The 15,094-nt window shown below is 60.3% G+C and overlaps 4 protein-coding genes across 4 annotated transcripts; 1 reads left to right on the forward strand and 3 right to left on the reverse strand.

Moving 5' to 3' along the window:
• Positions 1-163: 163 nt before the first annotated feature.
• K452DRAFT_85213 (uncharacterized protein) lies at positions 164-707 on the reverse strand. The gene has a single exon (XM_033547229.1). It carries the CDS (start codon positions 662-664, stop codon positions 266-268), a length of 399 nt encoding a protein of 132 aa, XP_033394562.1. The 5' UTR covers positions 665-707; the 3' UTR covers positions 164-265.
• A 1,718-nt stretch (positions 708-2,425) lies between these two features.
• Positions 2,426-2,981, forward strand: K452DRAFT_85270 (uncharacterized protein). Its single transcript, XM_033547231.1, has one exon. The coding sequence runs from the start codon at positions 2,590-2,592 to the stop codon at positions 2,932-2,934; it is 345 nt and encodes a 114-aa protein (XP_033394563.1). The 5' UTR covers positions 2,426-2,589; the 3' UTR covers positions 2,935-2,981.
• Positions 2,982-4,201, reverse strand: K452DRAFT_85294 (uncharacterized protein). Its single transcript, XM_033547232.1, has 3 exons — positions 4,105-4,201; positions 3,109-4,057; positions 2,982-3,058 (listed from the first exon to the last, which is right to left on the reverse strand). Exons 2-3 carry the CDS (start codon positions 3,974-3,976, stop codon positions 3,030-3,032), a joined length of 897 nt encoding a protein of 298 aa, XP_033394564.1. The 5' UTR covers positions 3,977-4,057; positions 4,105-4,201; the 3' UTR covers positions 2,982-3,029.
• Positions 4,179-5,104, reverse strand: K452DRAFT_85251 (uncharacterized protein). The gene has a single exon (XM_033547230.1). The coding sequence runs from the start codon at positions 4,843-4,845 to the stop codon at positions 4,381-4,383; it is 465 nt and encodes a 154-aa protein (XP_033394565.1). The 5' UTR covers positions 4,846-5,104; the 3' UTR covers positions 4,179-4,380.
• Positions 5,105-15,094: the final 9,990 nt, after the last annotated feature.

A 15,094-nucleotide genomic window follows, 5' to 3' on the forward strand; every position in this document is an offset into this window, starting at 1 on the left:
GCGCTAGAGTACCAAGCGCGGGCAGCAGAGCGGCTAAGCAAGTTAAGCCTCGCTAGCCTCATACGTCTGTAGCAGTAAGTACGTAGCGCCTAATGAACAAGCAGAAGAAAAAACACCTAACCTACGTCTAGAGTACTCTACTACGTACAGTCTACACGTAGACGCGCGCTAGCGATCAGGCCGCCCGGGCGCCGCCACTAATCGTAGGAGTGGTACGTCGTGCTCTAGGGTAGATGGGGCGTAAGGATGGGAAGGGAAGCCCTAGCTACTTTACTCGACGTAGGACGCTTGTGCGAAGACTACGCCTAGCGCCCCCGTGCTGCAGCATTCTGGCGCGCTTCTGGCGCCGGTGTGTGGGATGTGGGACCTGCGGTGCTTGGGCCTTGGATCCTGGAAGGCGCCCCGCTCCTCTGCGGTGGTGGCCTGTGGGGTTGGGTGTTGTTTTGCTGAGATTGTTACTGTAGCAGCGGCACAATATAGAGTGTGTTCGTTCATTGCCAGTGCGTGCGGTCGTGCGTGCAACTTGTTTCCGGCAGGGCGCGCTCGTTTGAAATAGACGTACAGGGCGCAGGCGCGGGCGGAAAAGCGAGAGAGCGGAAAAAATCAGGACGATGATGATGAGTGATAGCTCCCGAGGTACGACGAGCGTCTTCCCCACCACCATTGACCACGCTCCTCGGCCATCTCGCCTGCTGCGACCGGAGGAGGCCGGACGGCACGCATCCTCCCAACCTTACTCCTACGTATTTCGGATTTAAGTGCGGAAAAGCAGAGAGAGTCAGACCAGGCGCAAGGTTTCAGGCACGCCGCACCGCACCGCAACGCAACGCACGCGCGCGCGAATCCCCATCTTGGCCTGACCCGTGCCAGCCGTGCCAGAGCCAGAGCCAGAGCCAGCCCACTGCCCAGCAGCCCAGCCCAAAGCGCATCCCATCCCAAATCCCACCATCCCGGCGTTGCTGCCGTCCAGCCGTGCCGTGCCGTCCGGAGTAGGGTATAGTGCCAGCGCTATGTACAATATAGCTCGGCCGACGTTTTCTTTTCCGGCCTCGTTTCTCGAGACATGCATGGATGGAGATGACTCGCTGTGCCCGCTATCGTCGGCCGCAACACCACCACCTTCACTATTACTGTTGTAACGCTGGCAGCACGCGCTCGTGCCGCAGACGGGGCAGAGTAGAGTAGAGTACGGAGCACCAGAGCGAGCGAGTACGGCTGGTCCGCGTAGGCTAGAGTACCTACTGTACGATGGACGAAGGATGGAAGACAGAGGCACCGGTACCGGTACGGAGTAGAGTACTCTGCTCTGCAATGCAGTAAGTGCAGTGCTAGCGCAGGCGCTCGCACAGTACCTGCTCCTCGCAGCGTGGCTTGGCTTGCAACTGCGAGCAGGGCGCCAAGTACACACCCCCAGCACACCACGCACTCTACTCTAGAGGACCGCCACCGGCACGGGAGGGCAACCACGGTAGCGAGCCAAGCGGGACGCTACTCTAGAGTACGATCGCGATCACGATCACAAGCTCCAGCCCGCTCGACCCTAGAGTAAAGTCGAGTGCTGATGACTTGGTTGCGTACGAGTATTTGCGGTGGTTGGGTGGCACATACCCATAGCAGGGTGGTTGGAAACCTGCGTAATTAGTTTTTTCCTGTTCTTGTCCTTGTCTTGTGGTGGGACGCGGGCGAGCGAGTGAGCAAGTGAGCAAGTAAGCAAGCAAGTACGAGTAAGCGGGGAAGTGCGAAATAGAGTGGTTGGTTATTCGAATCGCATCATCATCATGGTTGCATCGTCCTGTACGCATACTCTACCGTACCTAGAGTAGAGCAAAGAGGGAGTGGAGAAAAACAAGGTCGTTAGCTCCAATTGCTCTAGGTTTATTTTGTGCGTGGTTGGCTAGATGTTCTAGACGGTAGTGCGCGGGTAGAGTGGTTAGAGTGGTTAGGTACGGGTACTCTGCTCTACGTGAAGTAGAGTACTCGTACGTAGAGTACGCACCAGCAAATGGCTGGAGAGAAGGATGAACGAATGAACGAATGAGCGAACCACCGCCGGATGGATGGATGGATGGATGGATGGATGGAATGAAGGAAGGAAGAACAATCTACCTAGGTAGAGTAACTAGCGACCCAAAATCACCCTACCCATACTTCAGCTTAGTAACAAGCAAAGGCAAAAAATCCAATTCACGTTTAAGCTTCCAACCAACAAAATCTTCAGAAGACGATCCTTCTTATTTTTACTTCAAAAGCTAACTAACTGACCGACCACGCTGTTCGCGCCGCCGCTCATTGGGGGGGTATCTCTAACAAGAAAGACGCCGTTCGTCGTCGGACCCAGGCCCTGGCCCAACTCTAAGCCCGCCACCACCACTACTAACTACTGCTTCGCCATCATCGTCGCCGCCGCCGCCGCCTCGATCCACCCCAAGGATCCGTTGCCCGCCTGATGATGAGTGATCGTGAAAGTCCGACGAAGGAAATTCTGTCCTTCGCCGTCATGTCGCGCTGGCCACTACTGCTCTTCAGATAGGAGAGAGTAGGCGCGCTATCTACAAGCCAAACCAAAAATCAAAAACGCCATCGCTATGCATGCTGTATGTATATTCCGTCCATCATCGTGAGAGAGAGGGAAAAAAAAGGGGTAAAAGGTTGGGTGGAGTGAATTTTCGCCGTCGCCGGCGTCAAAAATGGTCGTCGTTTCGTCGCCGCTCTCGCCCGCAAGCAAAAGAAACGCACTGCGCAAAGCTTAACCCTAGCACTGGGCGCGGTGGTGGTGCGGCAGCCAGCCATAGCCCAGCCCCATCATCGGCTGCTTCGCCGCCTGGTGCTGCTGTTGCTGGTGCTGTTGGTACCACCACTCGGTCGCGTACGTCGAGTCGCCAGCGTCCAGGTTCTCGAGCACGAAGCCCTGGCCCGCCATGTCGGTGGGCATGACCACCGCCGGTGCCGCCGCCGCCGAAGCCGGGTGCAGCGTCGACCAGCGGTCGACGGTAGCGGGGGCGGGCGGCTCCTCGACGCTCGACTCGCTCTCAGAGCTGGCGCTGTCGTCCGTGTCGTCGTCGTCTTCATCCTCTTCTGGCTCATCCTCATCCTCTTCCTCATCGTCATCGTTTTCCTTCTCCGCCGGTGGCTGCCACGTCTCTTCCAACTTGAGGCCCTTGCCCAATCCCGACGTCAGCATTGACTCGTAGCTGGGCGGGTCGTACAGCCCCATGCCGACAAGGACCGTCTCGGGCTCCCTTGCGTCGTCGTCGTCGTCGGCCATGTAGTCCGAGGCGTTGTCGTCAGCCTGCATCGAGGAGAACTCCGACGAGGAGTTCGAGTCGAGGCGGGGATGCGAGGTGGGCTGTGCCGATGGCGCCGCCGCCATCGAGGTCCAGTCTTGTTGCGACGCCATAGGCGGGAATGATGTCATGGCGAACGTCGAGTCGGGCGTGCAAGGGTCTTGCCAAACAGGGAATGGCGTCGGGTCCATCGACACATCAGGGCTCCCGATGCTCGACGGTGGATAGTTCCGTTTCCTCTCGGCCAGGGCTGAGACGTAGGCCACGGCCGACGACGACGGATACGGTGACGTCTGGTCGGGGAAGCCGTAGGAGCCGGTTTGGCTGCACAGATCATCGGCCGGGCTGGAGATGTAGGATTCCGGGTAGTACGACGTTGTGGGATGCCAGCTGACGGGGCGATTGTTGGAAGAGAAGGAGGACGAGTCTTGTTGGCCGAACATCATCTCCCAGTGGTCGTCGAGGCCGACGTACTTTTTGACGGAAGAGGTGGTCCGGCGGCGCTGCTGCAGGGCCTTGGGGCTGTTGTGGGAGCTGCGCGGCTTCTCGACGCGAGAGGAGCGCTTGGAGGAGGTGGAGGTGGAGGTGGTGGTGCGTGGGGAGATGTCAATCATGGTGGGCGGTTGTTGTTGTTGTTGTTGTTGTTGTTGTTGTTGTTGTTGTTGTTCCTGTTGTCCATAACCAAGGGCCATTTCGGACGAAGAGCGCCCACATGAGAATATATGGGAATGGCTTCCAAGATACGTGTACACGGAGACCAGGGGCTGAGGCAGCTAAAGGATCATTAGGTCGGAGCACGATCAGACAGACATGGGATTACTCGATGCGTGGATAGTGTATACGGCGGCTCGTGGGCTGTACTAGGGTCTTGTATGCTCGGTGGTACTCCCGCCTAGGGCCAGGGCGCGAGGAACCCATTTACGGGGATGGCAGCAGGTCAAACCGACTAGTTGGGAGCAGGCAGCCGGTGTGGCACGGGCTGGCAGGGTGATCTTTAATCATGATCGCAACCGGGAGGGGGCCGTGCTGGTGCGGGTATGTATCATGGCGCAACGGAGCAGGCTGCCGCATGCGCTGGTTCGGCGGGCTCGTGGCTTTAGGAGCGGTCAAGGGTGCGTGGGTGGCACCAGCGTGCCGACGAGGGCGATGGCGCATGAGGCTCGGCACACGGGGCCAATCGTACGAGCATCAAAGGGCCGACCGCTTTCCAGAATGCAACGGCCGAGATTGCATGAAACGGCCTGTCAGCCGCACCGCGAACGCGCGTACGAGCGTGGCGGCCAGATCGTGTGCGCGCCCGACGATTGGGGTGCAGCCTGGCGTGCAGAAGCGCCCTAGCTTCCTGGCCCTCCCCCCTGCACCATGATCGCCCGCGCGCGGCCATGGGATCTGGAGAAGAGCGGGGGCCTGGCGCCCGTGCAGAGTCGCTTGGCTTGTCGGGTGAAGCTTTTATTTGTTGTTGTGGCTGTTGCGTCCGTCCGTTGCAGTGTGTTGCTGCCGGGGCCGCGGGGATGAACTTTCCATGATGACCATCATGACGGCATTGGCGATGGCGGTGCATGGGTTCCCGTGGCTCATGGCGGCGGCGGCGGTGGTCGTGGTAATCCACGCGGTGGTTGGTGGTCACTACTGGCGGGCGGTGGTGGTGGTCGTCGTCTCCTCTTTTGGGTGGAGCTGGGCCGGGCGTCGCTGACACGCTGCACCGCTGGCGGAAATGGGCAAACACAGGTTCTAGACCGGTTCGGAGTACTCTCGCGCAGGGCTGCCGCTTTTTTTTCTTTGACTCCTTGACCTTGAGCAGCCCCTCCGAGTCAGCACACCGACGCTTCCACGATCCCTCCCCTCGGCGGGCAGCACCGTGTCACGCACGCGGCGCCCGGGCGATCCCAATCTCTGGCAACGGGCATCCAGTCAACCAACGCACGCCGTAGATCGCCAGCCCATATTCGCTCACTCCTGCGGCACGAAGCGTAGCAAGGCCTCCGTGCTTGTGGCTGACGTGCGGCCACAAAAAGCATCGTCATAATCATCCGCAATCCGCTTCCGCATCCCTCTCACTTCATCATCGTTGTCACATCGTCATCCCCATCCTCGACCGACGCTAGCAAAATAGCAACAATAATAAAGTAATAATAATAGCAATAAGCTGGCTGATGATGGACCGGTGGATGGATGAAATGGCTGGATGGCTGATGAATGGCTGCTGCTGGGGCTGGGGTCCCTCGGCTGGATCATGTATGATGGATCCCATCCATCTGGCGGTAGGCAAAAGGTCGCAGTCGCAGTAGTGGTACCCACCCGCGTTGCAGTGTGTGGGCGCTGATCACGGCGGTCGGCCACAGCGTGCGACATTGGCGGGCTGCAAGAAATTTTCCGCAGCAGCAGCAGCAGCAGCAGCAGCAAGCGTGCAAGCGTGAAGCAGCAACAAAAGAGGAGCAGCAAGCAGCAGAGCAGCAGCAAACGGCTGCGTGACGCCGAGCTAGGCAAAACGGGCAAAGCGGGTCGCGGGTTTCGTTCTCCTTGGCCGGTGCTTATCAAACTCTACGGGCCCATGCTTTTTTGGGTTTTTCCATTTTTTTTTCTTCTGCCCTTGCGCGGAGGAGTCGTCGTGGTCGGCACGGAGGAGTGTTAGCTAGCGTGACCCTGATACAAGTAGCCGGGCGTGCCGACACTCAGTGCCCAAGGCTTCCCTCCCCCCTGGGTCCGACAACTCTATTGTTAACATATAGCGCCGGCCAGGCGAAACCCGGCCGCCCGCGCAATGCAGACGTCAGTCGCCAATATTATCAGATGCGGCATGGACAGATTGCATCTTCATCTCTCAACTGCCGCGGGCGGGGACGGAAGGCCTTCACGCCCGCTGATCCACCACCACCACTTGAACCGAGGCCCTTTCGAGACCTTCTTCGTTTTTTTTTTTTTTTTTTTTTTTTCCTTCTTTTTTTTTTTCTCGCTTGTCCACACGACCCCTCTCTTCTTTGCTTCATCATCGGCGTCCCCCCTGACGCGCCGCTAATAAACTCGCAGCCGCGATGGCCGGTCAGTCAGACAGGCGCATGATGGGATTTGATTGATTGAGCAGCGCTTCCAATATCACCATGGTCGCTTTGCCAAACGGTCGTCAGCCTCCGCGCCCCGCCATTGGGCGTCACTTACATAGGCGCCCCTCGTCCTCCAACACACGATCCGAGCATGTCAGATGGCGTGCAGGTCAGGTACCTCAGGTACAATATACCCGGCACCGCCGCCCCCATCGCATCCATCCACCCATCCATCCACTCATCTGCAGCCCTCCCACCTCGCCACCGTGCTCTTGTTTCGGCACTTTGCAGCGCCGTGTGACTCGCCAGCCCGCCCGCCCGCTTCCGCACGTAAGCAGCAACCAACAGCGAGTAGCTGGCACACACAGTCGTCTCTGCCTGCCCGTTGTGCCGTTTTTGCACCACCCCTGTTGGCCTAACCCTTGTGCCCACTGCCCGCCTTGCCCTTGCCCTGCCACTCTCTGCCACTCCTGCCCCTCAGCCCATGCCACCCGCTTTGTCCACCAGCTTTTGCCCATCCCATCCCGATTTTCCCATTCCATCATCATCGTCGACGCACGGCACTACTCCTCCAACCATCCACACCCACCCCCTCGCGCGCACGCACGCACGCTCACTCACACGCGCAACGCACCAGCCAGCACCGGGGCCGGCCTGCCCCAGCACCAGCACCAGCAGCAGCGAAAGCGCGAGAGCCGAGCAGTGCAGCGACGGGTGGTGGTGAAGGTGCACCGAGCGAGGGCAATCAGCGGCCAGCGCCGCCACCGCTACCGCCGCCCGTCGGGGTCGTCAGGTCGTCGTCGCATCGTCGCATTGTCGCATCCATCACCGCGTCGTCGCATATTATTGTTCCGCCCACTCGCCTCGCCTCGCCTCGCCTCGCCCTTGCCCTGCCTGTGCTGTGCTGTGCTGTGCTGTGCTTGCTGTGCTGTGCCTCCGGGCCCCGGGGGGCCTCCTGCCTCCTGCCCACTGCCTCCTGCCCACTCACTCACTGCCTGCGGCCTGGCGCCTGCGCCTCTCTCCGTATGGATGGATGTAACTGTGGACGGGCGGATAGGCGTGCGCATGTGTGTTTGTGGGCGTGTGAGCGTGAGTGTGTGTGCGATGATGGCCACGCACGCACGCAACGCAACGCACGCCTGCCCACCCTTCGGTCGTCCGCATCTTCCTTCGTTCGTCCTTCCGCAAGGGGCTCGGCGGCTGGCGCTCCTGTCGCTCTTGTCCTTCGCCGCCGTGCCTCAAATCTCTCTCTCCCGTCGTCTCCTTGAGGCCCCGTCCAGCGCCTGCATTGCATTGCTCCGCCCCGGTCCTCCGCCTCCCACAGTGGACGGTATGCATGCCACTTTCTGGCAAGCTTCCGCTATACCTAGGTCCTCCGTGCCTTGCCTAGGCACTGAGGTATGCGTGCGTGCGGCTGCTTGCTGGGTTGCTGCAACGCCTAAGCTCGCATATCCCCATTCCTTCCCTCTTCCCCGTCCCCCCATGCCCTTGCCGTATCTACGTACCGTAGGCACCGCACCCGTACCGTACGTTCCGAGCGGCCGCCGCGCGCGTTCGTTCGTTCGTTCATTCATTCATGCCTTGCGTCCCCCTGCTGCTGCTGCTGCTGTCGTTGTCACTGTTGTCCACCACCCGTCGCTTGTCCCGGCACTCCAACGCCAAGTGCCCAGTTTGAGTTAGCTGTCTGTCTGTCTTTGCCTTGCTTTCGCCATGCGTTGCTTGCTCTGTCTTGCGTAGCGTTGACTAGGTAGCTGCCGTGCCCGCGTGCCTGCTTACTTGCTTGCTTCCAACTGCTTGCTTGCTTGCATGCTTGAATGCGTTGCGTCTGCCGATAGGCAGTTACCTGCTCCTAGCAGCAGCCTCCATGTCTAGCACTTAAGTCGTCAACCTGTTCTGTCTCATCTCATCTCATCGCATCTCGTCTCGTCTCGTCGCAAACTGGTCGGATAGTTCTATGCATGGATTAGCTGCGCCTCCGCCTGCGAGGAACTCGTCCTGGCAAGCAAGCAAGCAAGCAAGCTCGCCCTCTATGTCGCTCCCCTCCCCAGCAGCGCCAACTACCTACGGATCACCTACCTACCTACCTACCTGCGTACGCCCCCACGGGACCCCGACCCCCGTCGCCCGCGCGCAACCAGCCACCCAGGCACCATGGCGCCGGGCGCGTGGCTGCTGCTGCTGCTGTTGTTGCCAAAAACAGGAGGCCGGCAGAGACGCAGCACCGGGACCGACCGCCGTGCGTGCGTGCGGGCTTGCTCCTGTTCCTCCTGACTGTCAGTCAATCAGGCAGGCTGGCGAGCTGGCGGCTGGGATGGCATGGATACAATACTCCGTACTCCGTAGGTACAATAGTCAGCAGCGTGCACGCAGCAGCATCATCAGCCGCAGCAGGAGCAGCACCAGCACCGTCATCGTCACCGTCACCGTCATCGTCATCATAATCCGCGGCGGTTAGATCACCGTAGCAGTGAGAGTACGGAGTACATAGTAGGTAGGTGCTAGGTGCTAGGTGCTAGGTACGTACAAAGGTAGGTACCCAGGTGGTGGAGGCCAAAGGCCATCCATAGCATGCCCCAAGCAGGCAGGCCCCCATGCCATGCCATTCCCTGCCCCCGTCACCCGTAACCCCGTGCAGCCAGCCTCCGCGTGCGCCCCGGCCGGGCACTGCGCGCCGAGGGGCGCCGAGGGGCATCGCGGGCACCTCGGACACCGGGGGGCAGTGTGGGCAGTGTGGGCAGCCCGCGTACCGACCGCTGCTGCTGTTGGCTGGCCTGCTGGCCTGGTGCTGCTGGTGCAGCAGCAAAGAAAGCGTGCACACACACTGCACACCCACCCCAATCCCCCAATCCCCCATTCCCAATCCCATTCATTCATTCGCATTCCGCACCGCCCATGCGCAGTGCACCCACCCACCGTACATAGGTAGAAGCGCCGCGGCCTGGTTCCATCGCCCGTGCCTCCGCTGTGCCTTACCCCTGGGCCCCCCTTCTTCATTCCTCATTACGAATTTGTTCTTTTATTCGTTCGTTCGTTCTTTCGTCGTCGGCGCAGAAAGAGATGTGAGATGGATGCTTCCTTGGCCCCGACGCTTGTCATCTATGCCCGCCCTACCTAACCTACCTACCACCCTGGGTACCTACCCACCCATCGTTATTCCGCTTCCGTGCTCCGTACCCACGAGGCTGCTGCGGCTGTTGCGCCGCCTCCCTACGGATTACCTACGTATGGACGTGGTAGGTGCTGCCGGAGCTGGAGCTGGCAGGTGGTGGTGCCGCCTTCCCGCGCGCCGCCCGCCGCCCGCCCGCGTGCTTGCTTGCTCGCGTTGTGAGTAATCCGTAATCCGCGAGGTGAGTGATGAGCGCCCGCGAAGAAGAGGCGTCCGCGTGTTGCTATATCCAGCCGTGATCGTTCGTACCCACCCGCTCGCCGCGCTCACGCTCACGCTCACGCTCACACACGCGCGCCAGCCACCCCGCGCCCTGCCCGCGCCCCTCCCCTCCCCCGGTTGCCGCCGGCGGCGAGCTCCTTCGTCGTCGTCGTCGTCGTCGTCTCAGCGTCTGCTGCTGCTGCGAGTGATGAGATGGGCGTGAGGACCAGCGCGCAGGCCAGGCCGCTCAGACTCACTCTCAGGCTCTCAGGCTCACAAGCTCGCACGAGGCGCACACGCCCGCTTGTCCACTCTGTTTTGGCCGCCGCTGTCCGCCCGCGCGGGTCGGGGCTGCCTGCTCTGCAGTCTGCTGCTGGGTGCGTTCCATGCGTTGCTGTTCTGTAATCCGGAGGTTGTTTCGGCTTGCGAGTGCTGATGCGCCACCGCTGCCACCGCCGCGCCCGCGCCCGCCGCTGCTGCCGCTGCCGCTGGCACCTGTGTGGTAGGTAAGTGTGGGTGTGGGTTGGCTTTGCTGTTCTTTGAGTGGGTGCGTGGGTGGGCACTGGGCTTGCCCCTGCCCGTCGTTTCTTCCTTCTGCCCCTCCTGAGCGGTGCTCTCGCACTAGTAGGTCGGTCGCTCCCGTTCGTTTTGGGTAGAGCTGCGGTGGCGGTGGCAGTGTTGACTGTCGGTGGTGCACTGAACGGGGCGGTGCGTATTGGGCAGGCGGGCAAGTCCAGCGGGACGGACGGACAAGGTTGTCTTACTTCTACCTAGACTGTCGCCTTGTCTGGCCGTAGCAGACTGCTTGCTTGCCAGAACAGGAGACGCAGAGGGAGAAAGCGGACAAGGGGGTTGCGGCGCAGCAGCCCAAAACAGCACGTCCGTCCGGGGATACCAAGTCCAAAGCACGCTGCTTCCAATCTCGTCCTCTCGCTTCCCCTCGCTCGCTCTCCCTTGTCTCCCAAGTCCAGTTCCCAACGGACGGACGATCCATCATTCACGAACTGCCGAAAGCTGGACGGAGCGCACGAACGCTTTGGCGCCCCATGCATGCATGCATGTATGCCTCCTCCGCCTCTCCTTGCTCCCCACTGACACTAACACTCGCACGCCGTGCCCCCGGTGTTCGGTGTTTGGTGTCTACATAATGTCTATGCCTGTCTGGATCCACATGGAAACCTCGAGAGATGATGGACGTGCGCCCACGCTGCCAGGCTGCGCACGGCGCGCGCGCTGAGTGACTCGTTCGTTCGTTCGTTCTGCCTGTCGGGCTTGGGGCTGCTGTCTCAGCCTGCCTGGAGGGGTGAGGGGAGGAGGTGTCTGCGTGCCCATTGCTTACTGCCCTGCCCTGTCCTGCCCTGTCCTGTCTTGCCCTTTTGCCCTTTTCTGCGCCCTGCCATGCCATGCCACGCTATGCCACGCCGCCATGCCCGTTGAGTTGCGTTCCGTTCCGTTCCTTCACCAGCGTCCACTGTGTCTGTGTCTGTGTCCAGCCCACACACGTTTGAGTTTGACCCGCTCCGCGCTGCGCTGCGCTGCCCTTGTCAATATCGCCCTCCGCCTCGCTCTCCGTAGTCGATCCTTCTGTACATACAATATTGTACATATCGCACATACCCATACCCATACCCATGCACATACACCTCCTCCTACCTCCGCAATCCGCACCTACATACCTACCCTTGCCTCATCAATACAACATCATCATCAGCCGCCGCACTTACATACTACCTATTCACGCACAAGCACCAACCCCTGCCCATCCAAAACCCAAACCCTACCCCCGGCCAGGCAGGTACGTAGGTGGACCCTGCCCTACCAACCGTGCCGTGCTGCCGTGCCTGCCGTGTCCGTGTCGGCAACATAGAAGACAGCAGGATCAGCCCGCAATCTCCATGCCACTATGCCGCTTACTCTGCCACGGCCCACGCGAGCGAAACCGGGGCGCGGCCTTGGCATTTCGGCATTTCGGCTTTTTGTTGCTGGCTGTGATGAGTGAGCTGTGAGCAGTGGACTGTGGGCGGTGCCGACGGGTCGGGGGCCGGGGGCCGGGCGTCGGGTGCAGTGGGTGCGTGGCTTTGGCTTTGGCGGCGCGTTGCTTTGCTTTGCTTTGTCTTCAGTGCAGTACTCCCACGGTAGGCAAGGAAATGAGGACCTACATCCTACATGCGTACATGCCTCGTCAGCCGCGCTCGCCGCCACTGCCGCCATGCAGAGTGAGTACGGAGTACGGAGTACGGAGTAATGGCAGTAGCGGAGGTGAGGATGGTGCAGCAACAGCAGCAGCAGCAGCAGCAGTAAGCACTTTTCTTTTTCTCACTCACTCATGTGCTAGCTGTGTTCCATCCAGCAGCAAGTACGGATGTAGGTAGTTACCTCAACTTTTTCTTTTTCCTCTCACCATCTCACCACCTCCCTACACGCACGCACACACACACACACACATACACATACATACATACATACACATAAGCCCACCCATCCACCACCCACTACCCGGCCGTTTTCTTTTCTTTTCTTTTTCCGTTCTTTTCTTTTTCTATTTTAGACTTTCCTTCCTGCCCGCTCCTGCCCTAGATCACAGGTGGTCTGGGTGTGCTTGCCTCCCTGCTCCGCACATACATACATACCTAGGCAGCTAGCTAGCTGGCTGGCTATGTGACCGGCTGGGTCTGGCTCTGCGGCTTGGTTCGTACTGTATCTGTATATTGCTGCGTGAATGGATTGATGGGTGGCTAAGTAAGCCGCGAGCGAGCGAGCGAGCGAGCGCCGGAGGTGGCTGCTGCTGCACACCACTCTCGCTCACACGCGCTGTGCTGGGCTGGAGGCTGCGCCGTCGCCTGCGTGGGTAAGTAGGTAGGTAGGTACGGATTACAAAGGTACCTAGCTAGGGTGTGTGGGCGTGGGTGTGAGAGGGCTTGCCCGCGTGCCTCCTTGCCTCCTTGCTTGCTTGCTTGCTTCTCTCCGAGTGTATCCGTACGTTGGTGTACATCTCCGTACGCAGACAGAGCTGCCCCGGCCTAGCTAGGTCATCACCACTGCACCAGCCGGCCAGGCAGCCACCTACATACATAGCTGCGATCCTGTGCGCGTGCGATTGCTTGCTTGCATGCTTGCGTGGGTGCTTGGGCGCTGGCTTGCTGGCTTGCTGGCTAGGTTGCGCTGCTCACTCACTCACTCACGCCCTCTCTTCCTCCCATCCTTCCTTCCTGCTGCTGCTGCGTGTATGTGTCCGTCGCTCACATACGTACGCACCTATTCTTGCTTTTGCGAGTGTTGCGCCGCGCTTATGTATCTTCGTTTTGCTCACATCGATCGCCGCTGCACCCTCCCTCCCAGCTTGCAGCTTGCAGTCTGCATTGCAGCCCGCATTGCAGCATGCTTTCTTCGCGGCTGCTGCCGCTACTTTACCTACTCCTGCAGCATCGACTTCAACGGCAGTAGCTTGCAGACGCCGATGCCTGCGGCCTGCGCGCTGATTGCTTGCTTGCTTGCTTGCTTGTTGTCGAGTCAGCAGGTTTAGCTACATACATCGCCAGTGACAAGATGACGGATCACCAGCTACACACACCCACACCCACACGCACATATGCAACCAACAGCACCTACCTTCCTCCGACTGGAGGGACGCAAGACGCAGGCAACAAGCGTTACCGCCGCCGCCGCCGCCGCCGCCCCCACAACCTACCTACGGACTACCTACCGCCCACTACTTACCGCAGCCGGAGCAAGGAGGACACGACGTACGAACGGGCTTTGCCGTCCCCACGCTCCGGCATCGTCGTCGCACACCGTCGGCGCGTCCGTTCCATCGCTTCTGCTGCTGCTTTTCTAGGCGCCGCCGCACCTGGTCTTCCCGCTTAGGGTTGGCTGGCAGGCCTGCTCCGTCCCGTCGCTTAAGCACCCATGCAGCCCGCAAGCGCCGCTCCCATCCTTCCGAAAGCGATCGCGCGCGCTTTGCGTCCTAGGTTCGGAGAGGCCGCTTCGGCCGCTCGCGTGTACGTACCTAGCTAAGGTAGGTACTGTACGTACCGGCACGGCAGGGCAAGGCAGGGCAGGGCAGGGCAGGCATGTTGTTAGGAACAGCTAGCAGTGACAGCAGCAGCAGCAGCAGCAGAGGCAGCCGACGCTAGTTAGCGTCGCCACTGCCCACTGCTGACAGAGGCCTTGCCTACCCTCCCTACGCAGAGGGCCGACGCCGTCGTGCTCGTGAGTGTTATCGTGTCGCGTCGCGTCGGCGCCGCCTGTTAGACGACCGGGCTGGCCTTAGTTAGCTACGGATTACGCCTGGTCGTGTGGTCGTGTGTATGTGTGTACCTACATGGGCAGCTAGGTAGGCAAGCTCCTCCGGCTGCGGCGTAGTGGTAAGGTTCGGTAGAGGTAGGGGTAGGTACTGTACCTATGGCGTCCGGCTTGGCTTCCATGGCTTGTCTTGTCTCGCCTCATGTCATCTTTCCTAAACGGCCCTGACTGACTGGCTGACTGTGACGGACTACGGGACGGACTGACGGACGGGCTGACTGGCTGGCTGACTGACTGACACGAGGCCTGCTCCTGCTCCTGCCAGCCCACCACCTGCCCACCTACCGCACTAAGCCAACTCCCGCGCGCCCACTCCGATATACCTACACAAGCCCAGGCCAGAAGCCAGCACCTAAGAGCACAAGTACACGCATACACACACAGGTAGGTAGGTACCTACCTAGTCAGCAGCCGCGCCAACGCCGCACTCGTGACCTCGCCTCCAGCAGTGCAGACGCGTTCCAGACCGCGCCTCGATCCTCGTCCAGCGCGCCTGCAGCCTCCGCACAAACACATACTAGATAGGTAGGTACCTAGGTACCTACAGAGGAACACAGGGCACGCCCAGTCCCCACCCGCCCAGCCAGCTTGCGCGGAGCAGCGCCGCCCGCATCGCATCGCATCGCAGCGCATGGCAGCGCACCACTTTGCGGCGCTTACGCCGCGCCCGGCCGAGGTGCGCACACCTACCTACGTCTAGGTTAGGGTCCTACCTCGCTAGCTATATGTATGTACGTCTTGCCGCGCCGCTGCCTAAGTCCGGTCGGATTACCTGCACTGCACTGCGCTGCGTTGCCCCCACTTTCCCCACGTGGATGCGTGTGCATAGCCGGCTGCTCCGCTGCGAAACGGGCGGGATCCTGGACATGGACATGGGGGCTAGAAGTGGGGGCTAGAGCGCATGGATGGATGGATGGAGAGAAAGGAAAAAGAGAGAAAGAAATAGAGAGGGACAGATATGATACAGCGAAAGGAAATAAATGTTTGTCTGGTTTCATTCCGTGAGGGTCGTCGTCATGTATATACATACCCCGTCGGTACCGTCCGTCCGGCTTGACAGTACGTGTGTCTGTCTACCTACACAAGCCCCCCAAAACGCC

The sequence above is a fragment of the Aplosporella prunicola genome, assembly GCF_010093885.1.
Source record: "Aplosporella prunicola CBS 121167 unplaced genomic scaffold K452scaffold_22, whole genome shotgun sequence".
In the NCBI taxonomy this organism is placed as follows: Eukaryota; Fungi; Ascomycota; class Dothideomycetes; order Botryosphaeriales; family Aplosporellaceae; genus Aplosporella; species Aplosporella prunicola.